This window comes from Saccopteryx leptura, chromosome 6 (assembly GCF_036850995.1).
Source record: "Saccopteryx leptura isolate mSacLep1 chromosome 6, mSacLep1_pri_phased_curated, whole genome shotgun sequence".
In the NCBI taxonomy this organism is placed as follows: Eukaryota; Metazoa; Chordata; class Mammalia; order Chiroptera; family Emballonuridae; genus Saccopteryx; species Saccopteryx leptura.
Genome location: NC_089508.1, coordinates 46,828,634 through 46,854,342, shown reverse-complemented (window position 1 = coordinate 46,854,342; position 25,709 = coordinate 46,828,634). Strand labels below are relative to the sequence as shown.

At 38.8% G+C, this 25,709-nt stretch overlaps 1 protein-coding gene across 1 annotated transcript; it reads left to right on the top strand.

Annotated features, from left to right (window-relative positions):
• The first annotated feature begins 1,557 nt into the window (after window positions 1–1,557).
• On the top strand, window positions 1,558–25,666 carry PSMC6 (proteasome 26S subunit, ATPase 6). The gene is made up of 14 exons (XM_066343042.1): window positions 1,558–1,706; window positions 2,710–2,789; window positions 2,887–2,926; window positions 3,183–3,235; window positions 5,859–5,926; window positions 6,147–6,261; window positions 9,252–9,339; window positions 13,186–13,247; window positions 13,332–13,455; window positions 14,190–14,251; window positions 16,568–16,688; window positions 16,836–16,916; window positions 21,133–21,204; window positions 25,165–25,666. Exons 1-14 carry the CDS (start codon window positions 1,580–1,582, stop codon window positions 25,281–25,283), a joined length of 1,212 nt encoding a protein of 403 aa, XP_066199139.1. The 5' UTR covers window positions 1,558–1,579; the 3' UTR covers window positions 25,284–25,666.
• The last annotated feature ends 43 nt before the right edge of the window (window positions 25,667–25,709 follow it).

Genomic DNA, 25,709 nt, shown 5'->3' with positions numbered 1-25,709 from the left:
TGGTGATTACCCAGGGTGGGGGGGTGATGTTGGAGGGGGTCTGAGGGAGATAAATGGTAATGAATGAAGAATTGACTTGGAGAGTCTGAACACACAATTCTGTGTACAGAGATGTGATGTAGAATTGGGCACCTGAAACCTGAATAATTTTGTTAACAAGTGTCACTCTAATAAATTCAATTAAAAAATTTTTATAAATAAAAATTTAAAAAGTGAACTACAATTTCCCCCCCCAAAACAAGAATAAACTACAATTGAAAGTTCATTATGTGCCAGATGTTGTGTTCATAACAATAGGAACAATATCTTATTTAATACTTATGACATCCCTATGAGATAGGAACAATTAGTATGTTCATTTTACAGAGAATTGAGAGATTAAGTAATTGGTTGGAAAGCACAGAAGTCTGAAAGACAGTTGTATCAGACTTCAAGTTCCTTACTCAGCCTCCTTCAGCATTGTTATCTTGTGCCCACATCTCCGCAACCCACTCCTTTCCGCTCTCATTGACCTCCTTTCAGTTCCTGAAAGGAAGCCAAGCGTGTCTTCACCTCAGAATCTTAGCACTTGCTGCTTCCTCTGTTTGGAAGGTTCTTCTCCAGTTTGTTGTACAACTGGGTCCTTATTTCAGATATCTGTTCTAAATTAGTTCTCATTTTGCTCTATAGCTTTACCATGTTTTATTTCCATTACAGTACAGTATTTTTTAAAAGTGACCAACCTTTTTACAATGAAAAGGAGGACAAAAATAAATTGAAGAAAACAAGATCGTAAATAAAAGAAACATTTTATTCATTGCAACAATATACACTATAATATGATAAATGTATAATAAAAACATTTGTGATATTTTATTTTGCAATTATGCTTACATGCCTATTAATTTTTAATAATAATTGTAAGAAAAAAGTACTCATTTAGATACAAATACATCACATCACTCACAATGGATCAACTCTGCATTGATGGAATACAACATTTACAGATTAATCTTTCAATATCAAAAAGGAGGACATGTAGGAGGACACTTTTCGAGGGAGGACAGAACTTACAAAAAAAGGACTGTCCTCCCTAAAGGAGGACGATTGGTCACCTTATATTTTTACACTCCGAAATTTTTTTATCTCCCCACCATATTGTATACCCTTAGTACCTCTTTCACTGAATGAATAAGTGAATGAAATAGCCCACTCCTGTACCTGGAGGTCCTGGATAGCAGTACAGTATTATACCGATAGGCCATGGAAGCTATATAGAGAGACCTTGCACATTCCCTATTTTCACTCCCACCGCAGTTCATTACAAAGTCTTTTGTGGCTCCAGGACAGTAGTGACTTAAGAATAGAAAGGCCTCTCGGTAAGACCAGGGTAATTGTACCCTGCTTTATCCAAACCGACCAGCAGGGGGCAGTGTGACCGGAGGCCTCCTTTGGTGGTCGCCAACGTCCTAGTAGACGCAGAAGTGGGAGAAGTGGAGTAAAGAGGCGGAGCCAACCGGAAAGGGCGGGGTATCCACAAACCCGCCCTTCCAGGGAGGCTCTCGTCCCTCGCCCCGCCCCTGCCCCCGCCCGGGCGGCCATGGCCATTCCCGGCATCCCCTATGAGCGGCGGCTTCTCATCATGGCGGACCCTAGAGATAAGGCGCTTCAGGACTACCGCAAGAAGCTGCTGGAGCACAAGGAGATCGACGGCCGCCTCAAGGAATGTGAGTGCACCTTTCTGTTCACATAATCTCTTGCCTGAACCCGCTTCTGTCTCTGACAAAGCGGAGGCCTTTAGCCGACCCCGGCAACCCAGCTCCGGCGATAGGAAGGCCCCGCTCCAGGGACAAGGCGCTTTGTCATCGGGCCCCGAGATTGGGAAGCAGAGCCACTTGGTGCGTGGAAATGGCCAGTCTGGTCCAGGTGACAGAAAGAACATTCCCAGTTCTGAGATGGGATCGAAAGAGGACTAGAGAAGGCGTAGGGAAGAAATAAATCAGGGATGCTTCCCAGATTGGGGTGTAAGGAAGCCCCACGTTGGGGTGCAAGAAGGGCGGTGTTGATGGAAACCTGGCACCCGGAGAACAGAAGAGGCATTGAGGCAAGTAAGCTCCGGCAAGAGATGAGACTCGGATAGTTGGCTTGTTAGTGTAGTGGAAAGCCGCAAGCGGAGTGCATCCGTCATAATAAACCTTGTCTTTTCTTGAGCTGTGAATGGTACCCTGCCGGACACACAAATTTCCCCTAACGCCTGAGCTGAAAGGGCACTTAGGTTTTTTCATAGTGCACCTCCATTGAAAAGCCTGAGTGGTTGAATTAAATGAAAATCATAACCATATAATTCTGCGGAGCACTTCACCTGTAGCCCTTATTAGGGGAGAAAGCCACAAAGTAATAATCCGAGTGGGTAAGGTGAAGAGGTGAGAAAGGGTCTTTTATCTTTGGCATTTGTAGTCACAAATCCGGAAGTGTCAGAGTGTCAATATCTATTAACAATGTAACAACCTAAATGTGCTTAAACAACTAAGCACTGCAGATCCTGTATATGCCTTCTCGGTATCATTTTGTTTTTAAATGTCACCTACAAACAGCAGTGTTTCTTTTGTGCTTTGATATAGTGGGTATAAAATATGTTAAGTGAAATAGACAAATTTAAGTATAGTGAGACTTAGTAACCTAAACTCACTAAGATTATTTAATTAAAATGTTCAAATTATATTATTTCAGTAAGGGAACAATTAAAAGAACTTACCAAGCAGTATGAAAAGTCTGAAAATGATCTGAAGGCCCTACAAAGTGTTGGGCAGGTAGGTAATGGAGTTCCGGGTATAAGGGGTGATGGTAGTTGCTTCATTTTTTTAGCTATTGGCAAAAGGTAATGCTCTTTTTTTCTTTCTTTCTTAGATTGTGGGTGAAGTACTTAAGCAGTTAACTGAAGAAAAATGTAAGTGTATTAGATGGTTAATTAGTAAAGAAAAAGGAGTGGACTCTCTCCCTCTCAACATCAACTTTTTGAAATGCTTATTATTCTAATGACAATAGTGAAGGTAGATGCTATCCTTGCATAGACTTAATTTTCTTTCAACTATGTATTATCTTCTTGGAGAACAGAAGTAGAACTGAACTGGCTATCAATGTGGGTATATTTAGTTTTTTGTTGCTATTTAAATGTTTTTTTTTCTTTTATGTTCTCTCTCTAGTCATTGTTAAAGCTACAAATGGACCAAGATATGTTGTGGGTTGTCGTCGACAGGTAACCCGTTGCATTTGTGTATAGTGCTTTATAATTAGCCAAAGTACTTCATATAAGTTATTTAATTCTTGATATAAGTAGGTCAGGTATTATGCCCATAACTCCTAAAGGTGATTTGTTAAGATATAACTAATTATTAGTAAAGCCTAAACTCAAACCATGGCCTTTGACTCCTGGTATTCTCTACTTTCTAGTGTACCGAGTTGCCTCAGTTAGCTTACATATTTAGAAATCAAAGATTTTTAGAACTAGAAAATATCTCAGGTCATTTTATTTCAATCTCTTTTTTTTTGAGGGAGATTAAAAAAGATCAGACTCTATCAGTTATTTATGTTTTATATTTAAGTATTCAGAAATGTTGCTTCAGACAATGCTATAGCTTAAATTGATTTTGTATGAGTTTATTTGGATTAGAATAGGCAAATTGAAATAACTCCACATTTCATTTTGTAGTCATTGAAACTGCCAACAAAAGTTTTGAATCATTAGTAGCCACTAAATCCAATTTATGTATTACCCTATTCTCTAGGAAGTATTCTTAGAGCATACTTACAGATTCATTGGGAAGAGCTTTCTCTGAGTATCTGTTATATCAGGTTTAGGTTTTAAAACATGGATACCTGCCTGGCCGGTTGGCTCAGCTGTAGAGCGTCGGCCAGGCGTGTGGAAGTCCTGGGTTTGATTCCTGGCCAGGGCACACAGGAGAAGCGCCCTTCTGCTTCTCCACCCTTCCCCCCCTCCTTCCTCGTTATCTCTCTTCCTCTCCCACAGCCAAGGCTCCACTGGAGCATAATTGGCCCGGGTGCTGAGGATGGCTCCATAGCCTCTGCCTCAGGAGCTAAAATGGCTCCAGCCACAACAGAGCAACGCCCCAGATGGGCAGAGCATTGCCTCCTGGCAGGCATGCTGGGTGGATCCCAGTCAGGAGCATGCGGGAGTCTGTCTGACTGCCTCCCTGCTTCTAACTTCACAATAATACAAAAAAAAAAAAAAACCCCAAAAACCATGGATACCGCATGGTTATAAAATGGCATTTAACCTAGAGGGATTCTAATCTTAGGATTTTGCCTAGCATATAAATGAGGTGACATTTTCTAAATCAGATGTCTTGTCTGACAAAGGATGTTTATGTCCCTTTCAGGGCCCTCTGGATATCAAAACTTAGCATTTCAAAGATATTTCATGGTTGTAAGAGGCAAGACAGTATTTGAAAACTGGGAAGTATTAGAAAAGCCAAAGTATATATTTCCTATAGATAAAATTTTGAAACAGCTGCACATTAATCTCTTTTTAGCTGTTTTTCAGGTAACTCACTTACTGGCATTTTTTTTTTTTCAGTTTAATCCATTATATTAAATCTACTATTTTGACTGTTTCCACATTAATTGATACTAATCCTAAACTTAGAGCTCTTTGCAGAATCCTGTGAAAAGTGGTTAGTGATTTGTATAATTCTCAAATTGTATTGGCAAGCAGTTTTTAAATTATGAAAAAGTAACTATATTTTCAAAAAGTAACATCCTGAATGTGAGGTGAGTCTATTGGATAGATACTATCCAATTCTGGCCAAATAAGTTACGCTGCCTGAATATGCCAATAAAATGTCTAGTATAGTTCCACCTAACATATAATATATTTAGCATAGTATCTGGCATGTAGCAAAGTCATGAATGATGGTGGCTGTTTTGTTCTGTTTTTAACATTTTGATAAAAAGTCTCATAAGGGGAAATAGTGCATTTCTTCCTTATTCTCTATAATCAAGTAACACGTTCTTCCCAAAAGCTATAGTTCTTTAAAATAAATCTAATGGGTACACCGTTTTCCTTCCCCCAAAATGTCCACTTAACAGGTTTCTATAAATGCTTTGTATCAATTGCTGAAGTCACTTTATTATAGTGCCTGAATTAAAATAATGACCAGTAGGCCCTAGCAGGTTGGCTCAGTGGTAGAGCATCCACCCGGTATGTGAATGTTCCTGGTTTGATTCCTGGTCAGGGCACATAGGAGAAATGCTAATCTGCTTCTTCACCCCTCCCCCTTCTCTCTCTCTCTCTCTCTCTCTCTTTCTCTCTCTTTCACTTCTTCAGCTAAGGCTCGATAGGAGTGAGTTGGCCCTAGGTGCTATGGATGCTCTATGGCCTCTGCCTCAGGTGCTAAGAAGAGCTTGGTTGCTGAGCAATGGAGCAACACCTCAGATGGGCAGAGCATTGCCCAGTAGGGGGCTTGCTGGGTGGATCCTGCTTGTGGCGCACGTGGGAGTCTCTCTGCCTCCCCTCCTCTCACTGAATAAAACAACAAAACAAAATAATGAGCAGAACTATATTAGTGAACCTTTGGAAGTAAAATTCTAAAGACCATTTCTTCTTCAAAAACAAGAATATTGCTGCCTCAAACTTTGTGTATTAGTGATTTCACATATCATGCTAGATTGCATAGAAGATGAAAGTAACTTTGAATTACAACATTTATACCTTTCTGATGGTATAGTGTTTATGATATAATACTAGTGTTCTCTTTGAGGGGTAAAAATGATTATTTGGCTTCTAAATATTATGCTTTTGTTGAATGTTATTCCCCTTTTTAAAAAGTGTTTGTGTAACTCCTTTTGTTTTACAAAATTAGCTTGACAAAAGTAAGCTGAAGCCAGGAACAAGAGTTGCTTTGGATATGACTACACTAACCATCATGAGGTGAGTGAGTTCCTTATTCAGTTTATTTTCACAGAGAAAAGATTTTATCCAAAATATGTTTTTTGAGATCACTGAATATTTAGCCTTTTACTCATTCCTAATTAATTTAAACATTTAAAATAAAATCAACAGGTGCTTGCACAAGTAAATCATTTATACTCTATCTGGAGGCTGAAATAAAAACATTTTTAAAAGAAAAATACATACCTTGTCATTACAGATACTTGCCAAGAGAGGTGGATCCATTGGTTTACAACATGTCTCATGAAGACCCTGGGAATGTTTCCTATTCTGAGATTGGAGGGCTATCAGAACAGATTCGGGAATTAAGGGAGGTTGGTACTGTATGCTTTGTTAAATAGTATTCGTTTTAAGATTCTTGAAGGAAGAAAGAATGAGAAATTACTTTGTCCACTCAGTGGACAAAGTGAATATTGTACATGTAGTATCCCTGCTGAGAGAAGATTAGCACTGAATTTCTAGTTTGAAAAGTATAGCTGTTCGTTAATATAAAGGTAATTTGGTATTAGAAAATCTTGCTCTTTTTGACAAAGATGGAAAAAAGCTAAGAATAATAGATCTAATCCAGTGCTCATGCCATCTGTGATTTTGATTATCATAATAGGTTACTTGGAGCAGAGCACATTTGGATAGCATGTATAATGTAGTTTTTCCCATAACTTTATTAGGGTTAGCTTCCCACCCTTATAGTAATTTACCTGTACCCTAAATATTTTAATAAAGTTGCTTACTGCTGTTTAAGAAAAATACTGGCTTTAGGGTAGCTTAAACCTTTTACGCTCTTAGGTAAAGAATCTAATCAGGATTATCTTGTGTCATTGCAAGGTGGCTTCTTAACAATTCTCTTTGAAACAAATGTATGGTCCTATTGATTTCATCCTAATTTAGGATGGAAGTGTTTAGGAATGAATGAGGATAGTTGGAATGGTTTGCATCATCCGATTTAAGCCCTGGGCCAGTAGTTTTCAGACTTTAGTGTATTAAATTTTCTAGAACTCATTTTTTTTATGCTACTCAGTCTGACTTTATTTTCTGTTTTTCAGGGGCTTCCGCTCTTGCTCTGTACCTTCTTTTTTATTTATTTTTATTTTTTAGTTTTAATGGGGTGACATTAATCCATCAGGGTACATAGGTTCAGAGAAAACATCTCCAGGTTATTTTGACATTTGATTATGTTGCATACCCATCACCCAACGTCATATAGTCTTCTGTCACCTTCTATCTGGTTTTCTTTGTGCCCCTCCTCTCTCTCCAGCCCCTCCCTTCCCCTCCCCACCCCCAGTAACCATCACACTCTTGTCCATGTCCCTGAGTCTCATTTTTATGTCCCACCTATGTATGGAATCATATAGTTCATAGTTTTTTCTGATTTACTTATTTCAGTTAGTATAATGTTATCAAGGTCCATCCATTGTGCTGTAAATGATCCGATGTCATCATTTCTTATGGCTGAGTAGTATTCCATAGAATATATGCACCACTTCTTCTTTATCCAGTCATCTATTGAGGGCTTTTTGGTTGTTTCCATGTCTTGGCCACTGTGCACAATGCTGCAGTGAACATGGGGCTGCATGTGTCTTTACGTACCAGTGTTTTTGATTTATGGGGGTTATATTCCCAGTAGAGGGATTGCTGGGTCATATGGTAGTTTTATTTTTAATTTTTTGAGGAACCACCATACTTTCTTCCATAGTGGTTGTACTACTTTACATTCCCACCAACAGTGAATGAGGGTTCCTTTTTCTCCACAGCCTCTCCAACACTTGTTATTACCTGTCTTGTTGATTATAGTGAATCTAACAGGTGTGAGGTAGTATTTCATTGTAGTTTTGATTTTCATTTCTCTAATAGCTAATGAAGATGAGCATCTTTTCATGTATCTGGAACTCTTATTAAAGATACAGACTCCTAGGTCCTTTTCACGGTTTTGCTCTAGTAGGTTGGAGGTGGGACAAAAAAATTAGCATTTAAACAAGCATTACAGGTCATTATGTATCAGATTTGAAGAAGCACTGGCCTGAGCATAAATTAAAGCCTAGTCTTCTCACTTTGTAGTTAATGAAAGGTCAACAGAGGAAGAAAAGACAGTGAAACCTTGTCTTTTACAGTGATTTGCTGCATCAGGTTTAGGAACAGAAAGAATCTCTCCCTCTCTCTTTCTCTCACACAGCCATCTCATGCACATGCAGTACCCTTGTCCATCTGCATACACTTCAGAATACATTGGGTCCTCAGGTTATGACACAGTCCTGTTCCTACAACATGATGTAACCCGAATTTTGGTATAAGTCGAAACACCCTAGCCTAAGTCACTTACCTATCCTCTCACAGTTGTAGAATCATAATCTAGACCAGTGGTAGTCAACCTGGCCCCTACCGCCCACTAGTGGGCATTCCAGCTTTCATGGTGGGCGGTAGCAGAGCAACCAAAGTATAAATAAAAATATAGATTTAATTATAGTAAGTTGTTTTATAAAGATTTATTCTGCCAAACTTAGTGAAAATCCGACATAAAGTACTTGGTAAGTAATTATTATTATATGCTTTAACTTGCTGTAACTCTGCTTTATAAATTTTATAAAGTAAAGTTACTTCCCTACTTTATAAATCACCATTACTGTGGAACCGGTGGGCGGTTAGAAAATTTTACTACTAACAGATAGAAAAGTGGGCGGTAGGTATAAAAAGGCTGACTACTCCTGATCTAGAACATAAAAACACAACTAAGCCACAGAGAAAGGGAAAGGGTATAAATACACTGTACTGTACACTGTATTGTAGTAACAGAAAAGAATGACGTAAAATGAGGAGCCATGATAAGGGCCAAAAAGTCGCCGAATAATGCAACACTAATGAAACACTTGTGCTTTTAACTTACCAGATTTCCTCAGTTTATAATTATTTTGTTTTGTACTCCCACATGTAAAATAGCGTAGATCTTTTGATTTTGATTTTTTACTTACCTATAGTGTAATTTTTTTCATTGAGGCATAATTTACATTCAATAAAATACATAGATTTAAGTGTACAATTCAAATGTATTTGACAGACTATATATCACTCTAGTCAAGTGTGTGTTTTGTTATAATAACCATGCACTTTTTAATTAATCTAAAAATATTTAAAATGTTTATATGTACGAGCTATGTGAAGAAAACCTCATATGAAGTTATACATAATAAAATTCTAGCTCTAGTATGAATTATGATATATAACCTAATCATGCTGATATTTTACTTAAAATATTTGAAAGTACATCAAAATATTTACCACCTATTTAAGAAACATGAAACTTATTTTCTAGGTGATAGAATTACCTCTTACAAACCCAGAATTATTCCAGCGTGTAGGAATAATACCTCCAAAAGGCTGTTTGCTATATGGACCACCAGGTTAGTATTGAATTATATCCACTCCACTAATGAATGAATTAAGGAATAAAGAAAAAATAACTTGGATTTGACCAGTGGTGGCATAGTGGATTGATTGTTGACGTGGATGCTGAGTACCCAAGTTGTTTGAAGTTGCCAGCTTGAGCACGGGATCATCAACATGATCCCAAAGTCACTGGCATAAGGCCAGATGTAACTGGCTTGAACAAGAGGTCACTGACTCAGCCCGAGTCCCCATCCCAATCAAGGCACATATGAGAAGCGATCATTGAATAACTAAAGTGATGCAGCTACGAGTCCATGCTTCTCATCTCCTTTCCTGTCTTTCTATATTAATTAATTAAGTTGGAAATTTAATGTGGGCAGTTTCAACCTCCACAGTGTTCGGAGTAAGGAGAGCTAGGAGAGCTGTGTCTGCTGTCGTCTCAGCATGCTTAGTCCACTTGTGCCTCATAGGACACACAGTTGACCCTTGAGCAGCAACACAGAGAATCGGGGGCATTGACCCCCTCATGCAGAGTCAAAAATCTGCATGTAATAATGACCCCCAAACCTTAACTACCCTTGGTATCCTCAGAGATCGGTTCTAGGACTTACAGGGATACCAAAATCTGCAGATGCTCAAGTCCCCTACAAAAATGGGATAGATCAATGTATATAGTTGGCTCTCCACATGCGCAGACTCCCAACTGCATATTGAAAGCCATACAGTTTTTCTTGAAAAAAATGCTTGTATTAGTAGACCTAGGTTGTTCAAACCCATGCTCACGGGTCAACTATGTATCTTGTGCCCTGTGATTCTAGTGTAATGGTCCTGTATGGTCACAGAACCCTAGGTGTCCCTGAGACACTTTCAGGGAATCTGTAGGGTCCAAACTTATTTACATATGTACATAATGCTAAGACATTAGTTGCCTTTTTCACTGTGTTGGCATCTTCTGACGGTGCAAACTCAGTGTGGGTAAAACTGCTCATGCTGCGTTATGAATCAGTTAAGTCAGTTGCACGATATCATGCTAGTTGATGTGTTTTTGACCACTCACTTGTAGTACTTAAAGAAAAGGGCAGTTTCACTTTGAAATGTCTTTTGGTGAAGTAGTAAAAATTGTTAGTTATTAAATCTTGATACTTGAATAACATCTTTAGTCTGTATGATGAAGTAGAAAATACATATAAAGTACCTGTTTTTTATATTAATAGGATAGTTAATCTCTTGTGCAATTATTTGACTTGCTAGCTGAATTAGCTGAAAAGATCATTGACAGCAAGTCTGTGGTTAACGGACTGGTTATTGAGCCTGAGCTTAAGCTGTCAACCTTGGGGTTTCAAACCTGGGTCCTCTGCATCCCAGGCTGATGCTCTATCCACTGTGCCACCACCTGGTCAGGGTAACTTCAGTTGTTTTGAAAAATGTGTGCCACATAATCAATAATCAGCTTGAGTGCGGGGGTGGCTGGCTTAAGTGTGGGATCACAGATATGACCCCATGGTTGCTGGCTTGAGCCCAGAGGTCGCTGGCTTGAAGCTCAAGGATGCTGGCTTGAGTAAGGGCTCACTGGTTCAGCTGGAGCCTCCTGGTCAAGGCACATGTGAGAAAGCAATCAGTGAAAAACTAAGATGATGCAACGAAGAGTTGATGCTTCTCATATCTCTTCCTTCCTGTCTGTCTCTATCTGTCCCTCTCTCTGTCTGTCTCACTGTCTCTCTCTCACTTAAAAAAAAATTAATGAAGGCCCTGGCCGGTTGGCTCAGCGGTAGAGCGTTGGCCTAGCGTGCGGAGGACCCGGGTTTGATTCCCGGCCAGGGCACATAGGAGAAGCGCCCATTTGCTTCTCCACCCCTCCGCCGCGCTTTCCTCTCTGTCTCTCTCTTCCCCTCCCGCAGCCAAGGCTCCATTGGAGCAAAGATGGCCCGGGCACTGGGGATGGCTCTGTGGCCTCTGCCTCAGGCGCTAGAGTGGCTCTGGTCGCAATATGGTGACGCCCAGGATGGGCAGAGCGTCGCCCCATGGTGGGCGTGCCGGGTGGATCCCGGTCGGGCGCATGTGGGAGTCTGTCTGACTGTCTCTCCCTGTTTCCAGCTTCAGAAAAATGAAAAAAAAAAAAAAAAATTAATGAAGCCCTGGCCGGTTGGCTCAGCGGTAGAGCATCGGCCTGGCGTGCGGGGGACCCGGGTTCGATTCCTGGCCAGGGCACATAGGAGAAGCGCCCATTTGCTCTCCACCCCCACCCCCACCCTCCTACCTCTCTGTCTCTCTCTTCCCCTCCCGCAGCCAAGGCTCCATTGGAGCAAAGATGGCCCGGGCGCTGGGGATGGCTCCTTGGCCTCTGCCCCAGGCGCTAGAGTGGCTCTTGTCGTGGCAGAGCGACGCCCCGGAGGGGCAGAGCATCGCCCCCTGGTGGGCAGAGCATCGCCCCTGGTGGGCGTGCCGGGTGGATCCCGGTCGGGCGCATGCGGGAGTCTGTCTGACTGTCTCTTCCAGTTTCCAGCTTCAGAAAAATACAAAAAAAAAAAAAATTAATGAAGTTAGCTTGTCATAATAAAGGAAACAACTGACACCATTTGTAGCCAGTGATAAAATTTGAGCTTTCAAGGGAAAATTAGAGTTTTTGAAAACTTATATCTGGCACTATGAGCTTGAGAGCTTTCTACTATGTTAATACTTGAAAGGGTGAGGTTGGCCTGACCAGGCGGTGGTACAGTGGATAGAGCGTCAAGCTGGGACGCCAAGGACCCAGGTTCAAGACCCCGAGATCGCCAGCTTGAGCACGGGCTCATCTGGTTTGAGGAAGGTTCACCAGCTGGAGCCCAGGGTTGCTAGCTTGAGCAAGGAGTCACTCGCTCTGCTGTAGCCCCCCCCCCCCCCCCCCAAAGCACTTATGGGAAAGCAACCAATGAACAACTTAAGGTGCTGCAAGGAATTGATGCTTCTCATCTCTCTCCCTGTCTGTCTGTCCCTCTCTCTGTCTCTGTCACCAAAAAAAAAAAAGAAAGAAAGGGTGAGGTTGGTGATGATAATAACGTGATTTTTAAAAATGTTGTATAATAAAAATACCAACATTTTGAAGATTTTCATTACTGAACCAAAAGTTTCCAAATAATCAATACTTGATATACAATATGCATAGATAGGTTAAAGATCCATTTAATGTACAGGATAGACCAGTGGATTTTTTTCTTAAAGATTTTTTTATTTGTTGATTTCACACAGGGTGGCAGGAGTGGAAAGTGACAACTCATAGTTGCTTCACTTTAGTTGTTCATTGTTTGCTTGTTGTATGTGCCTTGACAGGGCAAGCCTACGGTTTCAAATCAGTGACCTTAGCACTCCAGGTGGAAGCTCTATTTATTGCACCACCACGGATCAGGCAGACCAATGGATTTTAACAAGTTTCTGTTGTCTATTTTTAAATAGGATTTGATATATTTCTAAAGTTACTGTATTCAGTATGCTTAAAAGAAAATCACGCCTGACCTGTGGTGGTGCAGTGGGATAAAGCGTCGATCTGGAAAACTGAGGTCGTCGGTTTGAAACCCTGGGCTTGCCTGGTCAAGGCACATACGGGAGTTGATGCTTCCTGCTCCTCCCCCCCCTCATTTTCTCTCCCTCTTTCCCCCCCCTCTGAAAATTGAATAAAGTCTTTAAAAAAAAAAGAAAATCACAAGGGCTATTTGAAATAAAATTTTAATATTGAAAATAAAAGTACTATGGAATTTTCACATGAAAACTGTTTAGGATGTAGCTTCCATTTTGCATAATTTACAATCCAAAGGTTTACACTCTTAAAAGGCATTTGAGAGTTTGTTGTACTTTCTGTCTGATTAGGACTTCTTTTGTCATTCTAGGTACAGGGAAAACACTCTTGGCACGAGCTGTTGCTAGCCAGCTGGACTGCAATTTCTTAAAGGTAAAAGGAAGATTCTTTTTGTAGATTTTGAATTTAAATTTTATTTGAATTACCTTGTGTTTACCATGTTTTTTCTTTAATCAGGTTGTATCTAGTTCTATTGTAGACAAGTACATTGGTGAAAGTGCTCGTTTGATCAGAGAAATGTTTAATTATGCCAGAGACCATCAGCCATGCATCATTTTTATGGATGAAATAGATGCTATTGGTAAGAGTAACATCATTTTTTTTTGGTATTTTTTTCAAGAGAGAATCAGGGAGGCAGAGAGACAGACTCCCCCCACATATGCTGGACCAGGATCCACCCGGCAAGCCCGCTAAGGGGTGATGCTCTGCCTGTCTGGGTTGTTGCTCTGGTTGCAGCTGGAGCCATTCAGATGCCTGAGGAAGAGGCTATAGAGCCATCCTCAGTGCCCGAGCCAACCTTGCTCTGATGGAGCCTTGACTGCAGGAGGGGAAGAGAGAGAGGAAGGAGAGGGGGAAGGTTGGAGAAGCAGATGAGCGCTTCTCCTGTGTGCCCTGGCTGCGAATCGAACCCGGGACTTCTACATGCCAGGCCATCGCTCTACCACTGAGCAAAGCGGCCAGGACCAAGAATAATGTTTTTTAAATTTATTTTAAATTTTTCTTGAAAGAGTTAGGAAATATTTTTCTTAAACCTAAAAGAACATTTTTTCCCTCTCTGTTGCAACATGAAGTAGCAAAATGAATTGGATGTTAGTTTTTATTTAATTCTTAAAGTTTAACCAATTTTAATGCATAACCTTTAGCATTGACAAATTAGAGATGTTATACCATAATTATTAACTTTTTCAGTATAATTCTTACTACTTAATTTTTATCTTAATGTTTTTAACCTCAGACAGTATCATACTTTGCTTTCTTAAATGATAGTTGTAGAGGAAAAGAGTAACACATTTGAGTTTCCATGTCATTTTTTAGGTGGTCGTCGGTTTTCTGAGGGTACTTCAGCTGATAGAGAGATTCAGAGAACTTTAATGGAGGTAATATTTGATAAAGTAGACATAAAGAAATCAATGTTTATTGAATAAAAAGTGAGCATTGTATATTTGAAAGTCAAATATGTACAGTAGTTTAAATGAAGAATACACTTTAGCCTGACCAGGTGGTGGCGCAGTGGATAGAGCATCGGACTGGGATGCGAAAGGACCCAGGTTCGAGACCCCGAGGTCGCCAGCTTGAGCGCAGGCTCATCTGGCTTGAGCAAAGAGCTCACCAGCTTAGACCCAAGGTCGCTAGCTCCAGCAGGGGGTTACTCGGTCTGCTGAAGGCCCGCGGTCAAGGCACGTGTGAGAAAGCAATCAATGAACAACTAAGAAGTCGCAATGCGCAACGAGAAACTGATGATTGATGCTTCTCATCTCTCTGCGTTCCTGTCTGTCTGTCCCTGTCTACCTCTGCCTCTGTAAAAAAAAAAAAAAAAAAAAAAAAAGAAAAAGAATACACTTTAGTATTGACAGGAATGAACACATATCTCTGCCACACTGTCTATTAAGAAAATGACTACTAGAAAATTATAGGGTATCTATAAAATTCCCTTGTGATATACAGCTGTATTATTTAGTCTGTGTCCTTTAGCAGACCCGTCATTCAGATATTTAAAGTGAATATTATACTTTTTGTACTGTGAATGTGATCTTGCACTAGTTTTATTAGGGCATTTTGTGAGTGATGGACATAGTAAAACTGGTGACAGTAAATGAGTTACAGAGAGTCTGAAGCTGCTCTAAAAGTCACTAACTTTCCTCTCTTGCTTTATTGCTGAGAATGAGAGAAAACTAAAGTAGTTTTGATAATTGAAAATGTGGATGATGAGATATTAGAATATTCATATAGCTTTCCCCACTCTTAACATCTCTGAAAGTGATGGCAAGATCTCGAATGCATTTCCCACTTGTATAAATAGAAGCTAGATAACGCACTGTCAAATTCTGTCTGAAAATGGGTATTTGAAAATTATTTTTCATGAATTTGATCAGAAGATATGCAGTGCTTTAAAATTAGTTATAGAGTCTCTTAGAAACCATAAATTGGGGTATTTTAAAATAGTGCTGAAACTAGTTTTATTCATGTAACTGACATATTAGCTAACATTTTGGGAAATAAATAAATACGTGAGACTATATTTTAAAGAGTTTGTTGACTGTGCTTAGGGTTTTCGGCATTTATTCAAGGTAATTTGTAGGAATAAAAGGAAATGTTTAATGTTTTAGATGTTCTCTATAAAGTAAAATTATTTGAAAATATATCTAATGGATTTATTACCAAATTTGTAAGAAAATCTTGTATCTGGTTGTCCTAATGTAAACTTTATGTCAAGCATTCTATAAGCACTTTATATGTTAGGATTTTTTTTTTTTTTAATTTTTTTTTTACAGAGACAGAGAGTCAGAGAGAGGGATAGATAGGGACAGACAGACAGGAACAGAGAGAGATGAGAAGCATCAATCATTAGTTTTCCGTTGGGACACCTTAGTTGTTCATTGATTGCTTTCTCATATGTGCCTTGACTGCGAGCCTTCAGCAGACCGAGTGACCCCTTTGTGTCCCATGTTGTAGACATGTTGCTCGAGCCAGTGACCTTGGGTCCAAGCTGGTGAGCTTTGCTCAAACCAGATGAATCCGTGCTCAAGCTGGCGACCTCGGGGTCTCAAACCTGGGTCCTCCGCATCCCAGTCCAATGCTCTATCCACTGCGCCACCACCTGGTCAGGCTATATGTTAGATTTTATTATTAATTTTTATTTTTAAAAGTAATTGTATGGGAAAAACTTGAACATTGGAAATCAGACCCACATAGTTTAGTTTCATAATTTTTGACCAGATAGAAACCTTTAGTTTTATAATTTTTGACCTGATAGCTATAAAATGGTACATAGTTAAATAATCTTGGGACTTTGGGGTTGGAAAATATATTCCTTAATATAAAAGAGAAAAAAAATAGGATTCTATAAAATGACCTTTTTAAAAAAAAATGTATTGATTTTTTTTTTTTTTTTTTTTTTTTTTAGAGAGAGAGAGGAAGAGAGAAAGCTGGGAACATTGATTTGTTATTTCTCTTATTTATGTATCATTGGTTGATTATTGTATATGCCCTGACCAGGTATCAAGCCCACAACCTTGTGTCAGGACAACGCTCTAAACAAGCTATATATAGCCAGGGCTAAAATGATCATTTTTAAGATTACATAGCTGTCTACAGGCAATATATTTCATGATACTGGGCATGTAAAAGATGTGCATATTTTTGGATGGTTGGGATGTTTTGTAAAATCTGCCTATGATTTAAATATATTTTAGTTACTGAATCAAATGGATGGATTTGATACTCTACATAGAGTTAAAATGATCATGGCTACAAACCGACCAGATACATTGGATCCTGCTTTGCTCCGTCCAGGAAGATTAGATAGAAAAATACGTGAGTTAAGGCTCTGTACCTGCTGTCCATTTCCCTCTGTCTATGGTCAGTTCTCTTTCCATATCTCCTCCTCACCCTCTACTTTATTTAACAAACAAAAACAAAACAAAACAAAAAACTGACTTCAAAAGAATTTCTTATTTTCAGATATTGATTTACCAAACGAGCAAGCAAGATTAGATATATTGAAAATCCATGCAGGTCCCATTACAAAGCATGGTGAAATAGGTAAGGAAATAACCTATTTATATATATATATATAAGCAAAATGCCATTATATATCATTGATAGTCTGTTGAATCTGTGTTTTTTTTTTTTCTTTTTTATTTATTTATTGATTTTAGTAAGAGAGGAAGGGAGAGAGAGACAGGAACATCAGTCTGTTTCTGTATGTGCCCTGACCAGGGATCAAACCGGCAACCTCTGTACTTTGGGATGATACTCTATCCAACCAAGCTCTCTGGCCAGGGCAGAGTATGATTTCAAAATCTGGTGACCTTAAATTCAGCTAATATTTATTGACCATCTGCTATATTCTAGGAGTTGTTCTGAGTGTTGGGAATATAGCAGTGAACAAAACTTACAAATTCCTGCCCTTATAGAACTTATATTTTTGTCAGGAAAAAGTGATAAAGTGAGTAAAATATTAGTGTATTAGGTGGTGATAAGTGCTGTGGAGAAAAGTAAAGCAAGAAAAGGGGACTAGGTAATGCCAGGAGCAGGCATGCATGCGTGAGTGAGTGAGTGAGTGTGTGTGTGTGTGTGTGTGTGTGAGTGTGTGTGTATTTAAATGAAGGTGAGGAGGTGGAAGGCCTTACCAAGAGAATGATTTTTTAAATAATGACTACAAAGGTAAAGGAACTAGATATGGATATCTGTTGGAAATTAGGCAGTGGGAGAAGCAAGTAAGAAGGCTTTGAAGCAGGTATTTGACTGGAATATTCTAGGAGCAGCAAGGAGGCTCAGGTGACTGTGGGCAGAGTAAATGGGACAGTAGTAGCAAATGAAATTAGAAGTAATGGGGACCAGATTGTGAAGAAATTTTGACTTTTATTTTTAAAGATGTGGATGCCATTGGAGGATTGTGAAGGAATGATCTTACTTTCTGTTAGTTTTCACTTTCTACTGTAGAAAAGTAGAAATACATGAAAGTAGATATGAGTGTAATGAACTAACTCCACTCACTCATCCCCCAGCCTCAGTAATTAACTCTTTTTTCCTTTTTTTTTTAAGTGAGAGGAGGGGAGATAGTGAGACAGACTCCTGCATGCACCCCCACTGGGATCCACCTAGCAAGCCCCATCTCGTCTGGTGCTTGAATCAACTGAGCTATTTTTAGCACCTGAGACTGACAGAGCAATTTAGCCACTGGCTGCAGGAAGGGAAGAGGGAGAGAAGGGGGAGAGGAAGGAGGAGAAAAGCAGATTGTTACTTCTGTTGTGTGCCCTGATTGGGAGTCGAATCCAAAGATGGCCATATGCCAGGCCAACACTCGATCCACTGAGCCAACTCACCAGGGCCAGTAATGAACTCTTTTACAGATGAAACTTTTTATCTGTAATCTCACCCACCCCTCACCTTCCTTCTGTATTTTTAAAAAGCAAATCTGAGCATTATATCTGTAAATATTTCAAAATTCATTTATGTTAAAAAAGATTATTCTGGCTGCATGAAGAGGGACAAGAAGCAAGAGGATTGGTTAGGGGGTTATTTCAGTAATCCAGGCAAAGATAATGGTGGCTTGATCCAAGGTGGTAGCAGTGTTTTAAAATGATGAGATTTTGGGTGTATTTTGAAAATAGAGGTGACTGAATTTGCTGTTGAGTTGGTTGTGTGGGGTGTGAGCTAAAGAGAAGAACCAGGGAAGACCTGGGTTTTAGACTCACACAACTGAAAAGGAGTTACCATCAATAAAAATAGGGGAAGACTAGAAAGATTAGGTTTTAAAGGGAGAATAGGGAATTTGATTCTAGGTATCTTAAATTTAAGGTGCCAATTAGATATCCAAAAAAAGACGTTGATTAGTAATTCTATATTCATCAGTAGTTCACTGGGATGGCCTGTGCTGGAGATATAAACAGATAATATCAGCATAAAATGGATTTTTAAGCTTTTTTTTTTCTTATTTATTCATTTTAGAGAGGAGAGGGAGAAACAGAGAGGAGAGACAGAGAGAGAGAAGGGGGGAGGAGCTGGAAGCATCAACTCCCATATGTGCCTTGACCAGGCAAGCCCAGGGTTTCAAACCAGCGACCTCAGCATTTCCAGGTCGACGCTTTATGCACTGTGCCACCACAGGTCAGGTCGCATAAAATGGTTTTTAAAGTCTTGAGATTAGATGAGATTTCTGAGGAGTGAATGGGGATAGAGAAGTTCAAAGACTGAGCTTACTCTGATAGTAAGAAGTTGAGATGAAGAAGCATCAAAGGAGACTGAGGAGGTATAGTCACAAAAGTAGGAGTAGACCTAGGAGCTGGTGGTGTCCTGGAAGATAAATGAAGAAACTTTTATAAGGAGGGGTTAATTCCCTGTCAAATGCTGACAATGGGTCGGATAAGAAGAGTTCTGAGAATGGAGCTTTGGACTTAATATGTGGAGCTCATTGGTGACCTTATCAAAAGCAATTATTTTGGAGTGGTGGGACTGAAAACCTACTTCATATGGGTTTTAGAGAGTTTGAAAGGAGAGACAGTTGAGTTTAGGTATTTCTTTCAAGGACTTCTGTAGCAAAGGGGAGAAAAGAAGAAAGAGCTGTAGCAGAAGTGTAGATGAGGATTTATAGGAGTTTTTTTATTTTTTAAGATAAAGGGACTTAATTTTTGTGCTGATGGGAACAGTCTAGGAGAACAAGAAATTGATGAGTTGGCCCTGTCTATGAGCATAGAGATTTCATTTATAGGCTTAGGAGGGAAGGCATAATGTATAGGTGCTAATGATGACAGGTTCTCAAAACATTGGCAGGAACCTAGAGAATTTTTCTTCTGAATGCTTTTATTTTCTAAGTGAAATAGGAAGAAGGTTCCAAGTGAAGATGGGAAAGGATTGTTAGAGATTTGCAGACAGAGGAGAATTTATAAAATAGCTATCTATAGATTTGAGAGGTTAGACTAGTGTAGAAGCCAGCAAACCATGGCTTATGGGCCAAATTCTGTCTGCTTTCTGTATAAAGTTCTGTTATAACATAACCATTTATTTTTATTTTGTGTATGACCACTCTCAGTGTAAAGCAGAAATCAGTAGTTTTGACAGAGACCATTTGGCCTGCAAAGCCAAAAATATATTTACTATCTGGCCCATTACAGAAAGTTTGCTGACCCCTGGACTAGGGGAATTGAGTATAATTGCTAAGCAACTCAAAAAATCCTTTAGAAGTTAATAATCCAAAATAATTACAAATAGTTGACTAGTGCCTCTTACTAATTACTTTTTATTGATTTTAGGGGGAGTGGGAGAGAAAGATAGATAGGAACATCAATCTGTTCCTCTATGTGCCCTTACTGAGGAATGAACCAGCAATCTGTACTTCGGAACTATGGTCTAACCAGCCAAACTATCCAGCCAGAGCTGCCTTTTACTAATTTTTTCATTGCTTATGTGAAGGAGTTTTGAGCTGGAAAGACCGAGCTGAACTTAAAAATATCAATTTATACGTTTCTTCTAATACTGAGCTCTTGCTAGGTGTCACATACTGTGTTAACCTTATTGGGAATACCTACTCTCTGTAAGTTTACAGTTAATTTGAGCCTGAAGGAAGTCTAATTAATGGATATCTGTATTATTTCCAGGAGAGACTGACATACTCTACATCACCTGACAAAGAGTGTCTCATCAGCATTACATTGCAGTGGCCTGTGCCACCTCTTATTTCTTCCTATTCTGTCTCATGTCTGTAACTGCTGTTGCATACCAACAGCTCTTCAATTTAAGTCTGTCATGTGAATAGAGAGGTGACTTAGTGATCGTTGTTATCATAGATCTGAAACTACTTGGAGCCCACAAAAACTAAAAAGGTTACTCAGTGCTTGACCTAGCATTTGAAAATTCTGTTTCATAATCCTGCTGGCTGTTTATATTTATATTTGACTTCTGTGATTAAAATCCACTGTTATTCAGTTGGTTTTGGATGATTTGGTTAGTTTTAATGAGTTGTACTTGGACAGGTAACTAAAGTTTACATGTACATAGCTGTTGCACTGCAGAGAAACAGAGTAAGATGCTTTCAGATATTGAGGCGCTTTCTTGAGGTTCAAGTTTCAGAAGTATATTTCTGCCTGGTGCTGGTTTACTTAACAGAGGTATAGTTTTTGTGAATATTGTGGAATGTTAACAGAGATGATGCCTGGCTAATCAAACTCAAAGCAGGCTCTTCAGTTTAAAATTTGCATGTGAGCATAAAAAAGATCTTTTTCTAAAAAGCTAATTTCAAGTATTTTTCCCTAAACAGATTATGAAGCAATTGTGAAGCTTTCAGATGGCTTTAATGGAGCAGACTTGAGGAATGTTTGTACTGAAGCAGGTACGGTTTTAAAGTCCAGTTTTTGCTATTAATTTTGATTTAATTTGCTAAAAATGTGTCCAGTTTGTATAAAAACAGGGCCTGGACTTTGTAAAGAGTTGGGTGCTTGTTTTGTGGGGAATGAGTCTAAGCAGGAGAGAACAGGGCAAATGAGATGGGAAAATGGAAAGCTATTACAAGGACACACCATTGAGGTAGCTGCTCCAGGCAAAGGGAGTGCTGATTTTGATGAGACCCTCAGAGAAACACACAGAATACTGTTTAGGATTACCTGGCTGAAACATGGGAGACTGGCATTTATTTATTGGCTCTCCTCCCCCATTGGATGAGATTTGTCCTTGGGACTGTTAACTCTTGCACATCTGGATGCCTTAGGCTAGAATGTGGAAAGATATGCCTATGATAGGACACTGGTCACCTGAAGTAAGTGTGAGCCTGTACCAAACTGTGGGCCCACACCCATGGCTGAAATGAGACTTGGTCAGCACCAGAGGAACCTGCTCCAAAGTGGATGACATGTTTTTTGCTGCTAGTCTGTCAGTAATAAGCTTTAAAAGAGTGATTTTTGATATATATATATATATATATTTTTTTTTTTTTTTAATTTATTTTGTCTGAAGTGAGAAGCAGGGAGGCAGACAGACAGATTCCCACATTATCCTGACCGGATCCACCCCTTATGTCCACCAGGGGGCGATGCTCTGCCCATCTGGGTGTTGCTCTTTTGTAACCAGAGCCACTCTAGCGCCTGAGGCAGAGGCCATAGAGCCATCCTCAGCGCCCAGGCCAACTTTGCTTCAATGGAGCCTTGGCTATGGGAGGGGAAGAGAGAGAAAGAGAGAAAAGAGAAGGGGGAAGGGTGGAGAAGCAGATTGGTGCTTCTGTGTGCCCTGATCAGGAATCGAACCCTGGACTTCCACACGCTGGGCCAATGCTTGAATTTTATTTTTATTTTTGAATTTTGTGTTCCTACATGTGTAAATTTAATTGTTTTTTAATATAATTTTCTCTATCAGTTGTGTGATCCTATTTTTATTTCTGATACCAATTGGCTTTTAAAATTGGTTTTTAAATTGGCTTTAAAAATCTACAGAGTCAATTAGTCTTTGTCTTCCACACAGAATCTTAAAATTAAAAAAATTAATTTCTATGATAAATGTTGCATCATGTGATTTCCTCGTTTATTCCTATCACCTTTGGCCTAATTTTAACGTTTCTTATAAATTCCAACACACAGTATTTATTTATTTATTTATTTGTTATTTATTTTTAGTGAAACACACGCACACAGGAAGAGAGAAAGATGAGAAGCATCAACTCGTAGTTGTATCGCCTTAATTGTTCACTGATTACTTTTTCATACATGCCTTGACCCAGATGGGCTCCAATCATGCCAGTGACCCCTTGTTCAAACCAGCCACCTTTGGGCTCAAGCCAGCAGACCACAGGATCATATCTGTGATCCCATGCTCAAAGCGGCAACCCTGAGCTCATGCCGGTGACCTTGGGGTTTTGAACCTGGGACCTCAGCATCCCAGGTCAATGTTCTGTCCATTAAGCCTCCATTAGTGAGGCAACATACAGTATTTAAAGAGGCTCCTCGAGGAAAGAAAAAAAAAAAAAAAAGAGGCTCCTTGGGCATGGCTTTTTCCATTGGAGTATCTTTGTGGGAATACTATAACTCAGTTTCTGAATCAAATATCTGCAGGTCGAGAAACTCAGTACAAATCACAATAAATCATGCTCTCAAAGACTTATTAATGAACAAAGATATTAAAAGGTAAACTATCATGTGGCTTGAACTACTTGAAGTAATCTATGACATTCTCTTTCCAAAGTCTACACTGACCAAATTATTATCAAAAGATTGCTTTAGTAAAAGGAGAATCCAAACAAAGGCAGTGTCAAATTTTAAAGGTTGATACCATCAAATTATGGTGATGTCCTTTTCTTCTACATTATTAAAATTTATAGTTTTTTCCAACAGAGAGATATAACATGTGGATTAGAATTTCAGCTTTTAACTGGGTGGGACATTCACATCTGGAGACATACTATAATATATTTTTTTATTAGACTTCAAAACTTTTTTGTTAAAAAAAAAACAGAAAACCAACTTTTTTGTTAACATCTTTCTGTAAATTAAAATGCAAATATTCAGTTATAGTGTTTCCTTTCAAATATTGAGATTATCATACTTTCTGGATTAAAATATATCTCAGATTCACTCATTCATTAAAGGATAATTTGGAAACAGAAGGTTTGGAAAAATAACTTACCTTCTAAAAAAGTTTTAAAAGTTCAGAATTAAAAAATCAGTCATTTCTATTCACGTAATTTCTTTCTTTTTATATTTTTAGACAGATAGGGACAGACAGACAGGAAGGGAGAGAGATGAGAAGCATCAATTCTTTGTTGTGGCACCTGAGTTGTTCATTGATTGCTTTCTCATATGTGCTTTGACCGGGCAGCTCCAGTAGAATGACTGACCCCTTGCTCGAACTAGTGCTCTTGGGCTTCAAGCCAGCAACCTTTGGGCTCAAGCCAGTGACCATGGGGTCATGTCTATGATCCCACACTCAAGCTGGGCTGGCAACCTCACACTTAAGCTGGTGAGCCTGCACTCAAGCTGGCAATGTCAGGTTTCAGACCTGGGTCCTCTGCATTCTAGGACAATGCTCTATCCACTGTGCCACCACCTGGTCAGGCTCTATTCACCTGATTTCTGAGGGCAATATGGAATGGCTGTTTTCAAGATTCCTTGCAATGAGAAATCTTGAAAGGGAAGATAGGATGTAACCCTTGAAATATATTCAAAGCCACTCATTTTATATAAGTGAAAATTTTAATATAAGCCATTCCTCAATGAAACTATTAGTAGAATTCATTTAATTAGTGGATAGTGTGATACTTTACCAGCTTTAGCTTATCATGAAAGTAGGATCTCTCAAAACCTAGATTCCATATCCATACTATTACATAATGTTAAAAGTAAAAAAACATGAAGAACTTTTATACTTTTTTCAGTTAGCATTTGACAGGTAACTTGTCAAACATTTGAAAAAAACTGAAGTGTGATACTTGAATAGGAAAATCATAAAAATATCAATTTGTATCTAAATAGGGAAATTTTAATACACAAATGATGACACTGAGTTTTTTGAAGCCCACTGTTGCCTTTATAAAATTTCCTATTCTCTAAGCCAGAGGTTGGGAACCTATGGCTCATGAGCCAGATGTGGCTCTTTTGATGGCTGCATCTGGCTCGCAGACAAATCTTTAATAAAATAGTAATGTTAAAAATATAAAACATTCTCATGTATTATAATCCATTCATTTCCTACTGCTCCTGTTCATGGTTGCGGGTGGCTGGAGCCAATCACAGCTGTCCTCCAGGACAACACCAAATTTTTATTGGATAATGCATAACGTACACGGGTCGTTGAATGGTTCTCACGGAATTACATTTTATAATATGTGGCGTTCATGGCTCTCTCAGCCAAAAAGGTTCCTGACCCCTGCTCTAAGCTTTTGATTATTAACAAGTTAGGGCTATCAGAATTACTGGAGGTGTTTTGTTTTCCCAGTCCATACATGCGCTCCTTCCTTCCAAGAAATTGCAGCTTGTAGAGTTAAGAAACTACTGCTTATCATGTGTATGTATTGTTTATAGTTGGATTTTGTTTTTTCAGGATGCCACTGGATACAGGGATTGTGTGAGATTTTAGTTTTAAATTCTCAGATAATTGTCTCATTGTTTTTCTAGCTTTTGGTTTGGAAAATAATGTTCACAATAGCTATAGAAATTTATTGAACAATGATGGTGATTTTTAACAAATCAGAACAACTGATTCAGAAGTAGTAAATCTAGACCCCTTTACATTTACTCTGTAGAATTACATTTTCTTATAATAAATCATTCACATATTATATAAAGTCATGTTCTCTTATTCTCCACAGGTATGTTTGCAATTCGTGCTGATCATGATTTTGTAGTACAGGAAGACTTCATGAAAGCAGTCAGAAAAGTGGCTGATTCTAAGAAGCTAGAGTCAAAATTGGACTACAAACCTGTGTAATTTACTGTAAGGATTTTGCTGGCTGCATGACAGACATTGGCCTAATGTAAAAATAGAGTTAAGGAAAATAATGTACTATTGGCAATGATCTCATTAAAAGTATGAATAAAAATATGTATGAATAACAAAAACTAGTAATTCAGTAATTCTACTTTTAAGATTGGTACAGGAGAAATTTGTATATTTGTTAATGTTGCATTTATTGCAACAGAAGTTATAAAAGAAGAGTATGTTGTAGCCTTTTGTATTTGCTGTGAGCATTTTGTAAAATATTGAAAATGGTTTGAAATAGTAGTACAAAAGAGCATTTCTTGTGGCTTATTTTATATCATTTATTTTCCTCATCCTAAAAAGTTGAATAAAATCTGTTTGATTCAGTCCTACATATATTCTTGTCTTTTGTAAGAGTACATTTTCTATAGTCCT

Bases quoted from the DNA above. Each gene is read 5' to 3' on its own strand.
- PSMC6 (XM_066343042.1), top strand. From the start codon at position 1,580: ATGGCCATTCCCGGCATCCCCTATGAGCGGCGGCTTCTCATCATGGCG. The intron at 1,707-2,709 runs GTGAGTGCACCT...ATATTATTTCAG, and splicing joins CGACGGCCGCCTCAAGGAAT to TAAGGGAACAATTAAAAGAA. The intron at 16,689-16,835 runs GTGAGTTAAGGC...TCTTATTTTCAG, and splicing joins AAGATTAGATAGAAAAATAC to ATATTGATTTACCAAACGAG.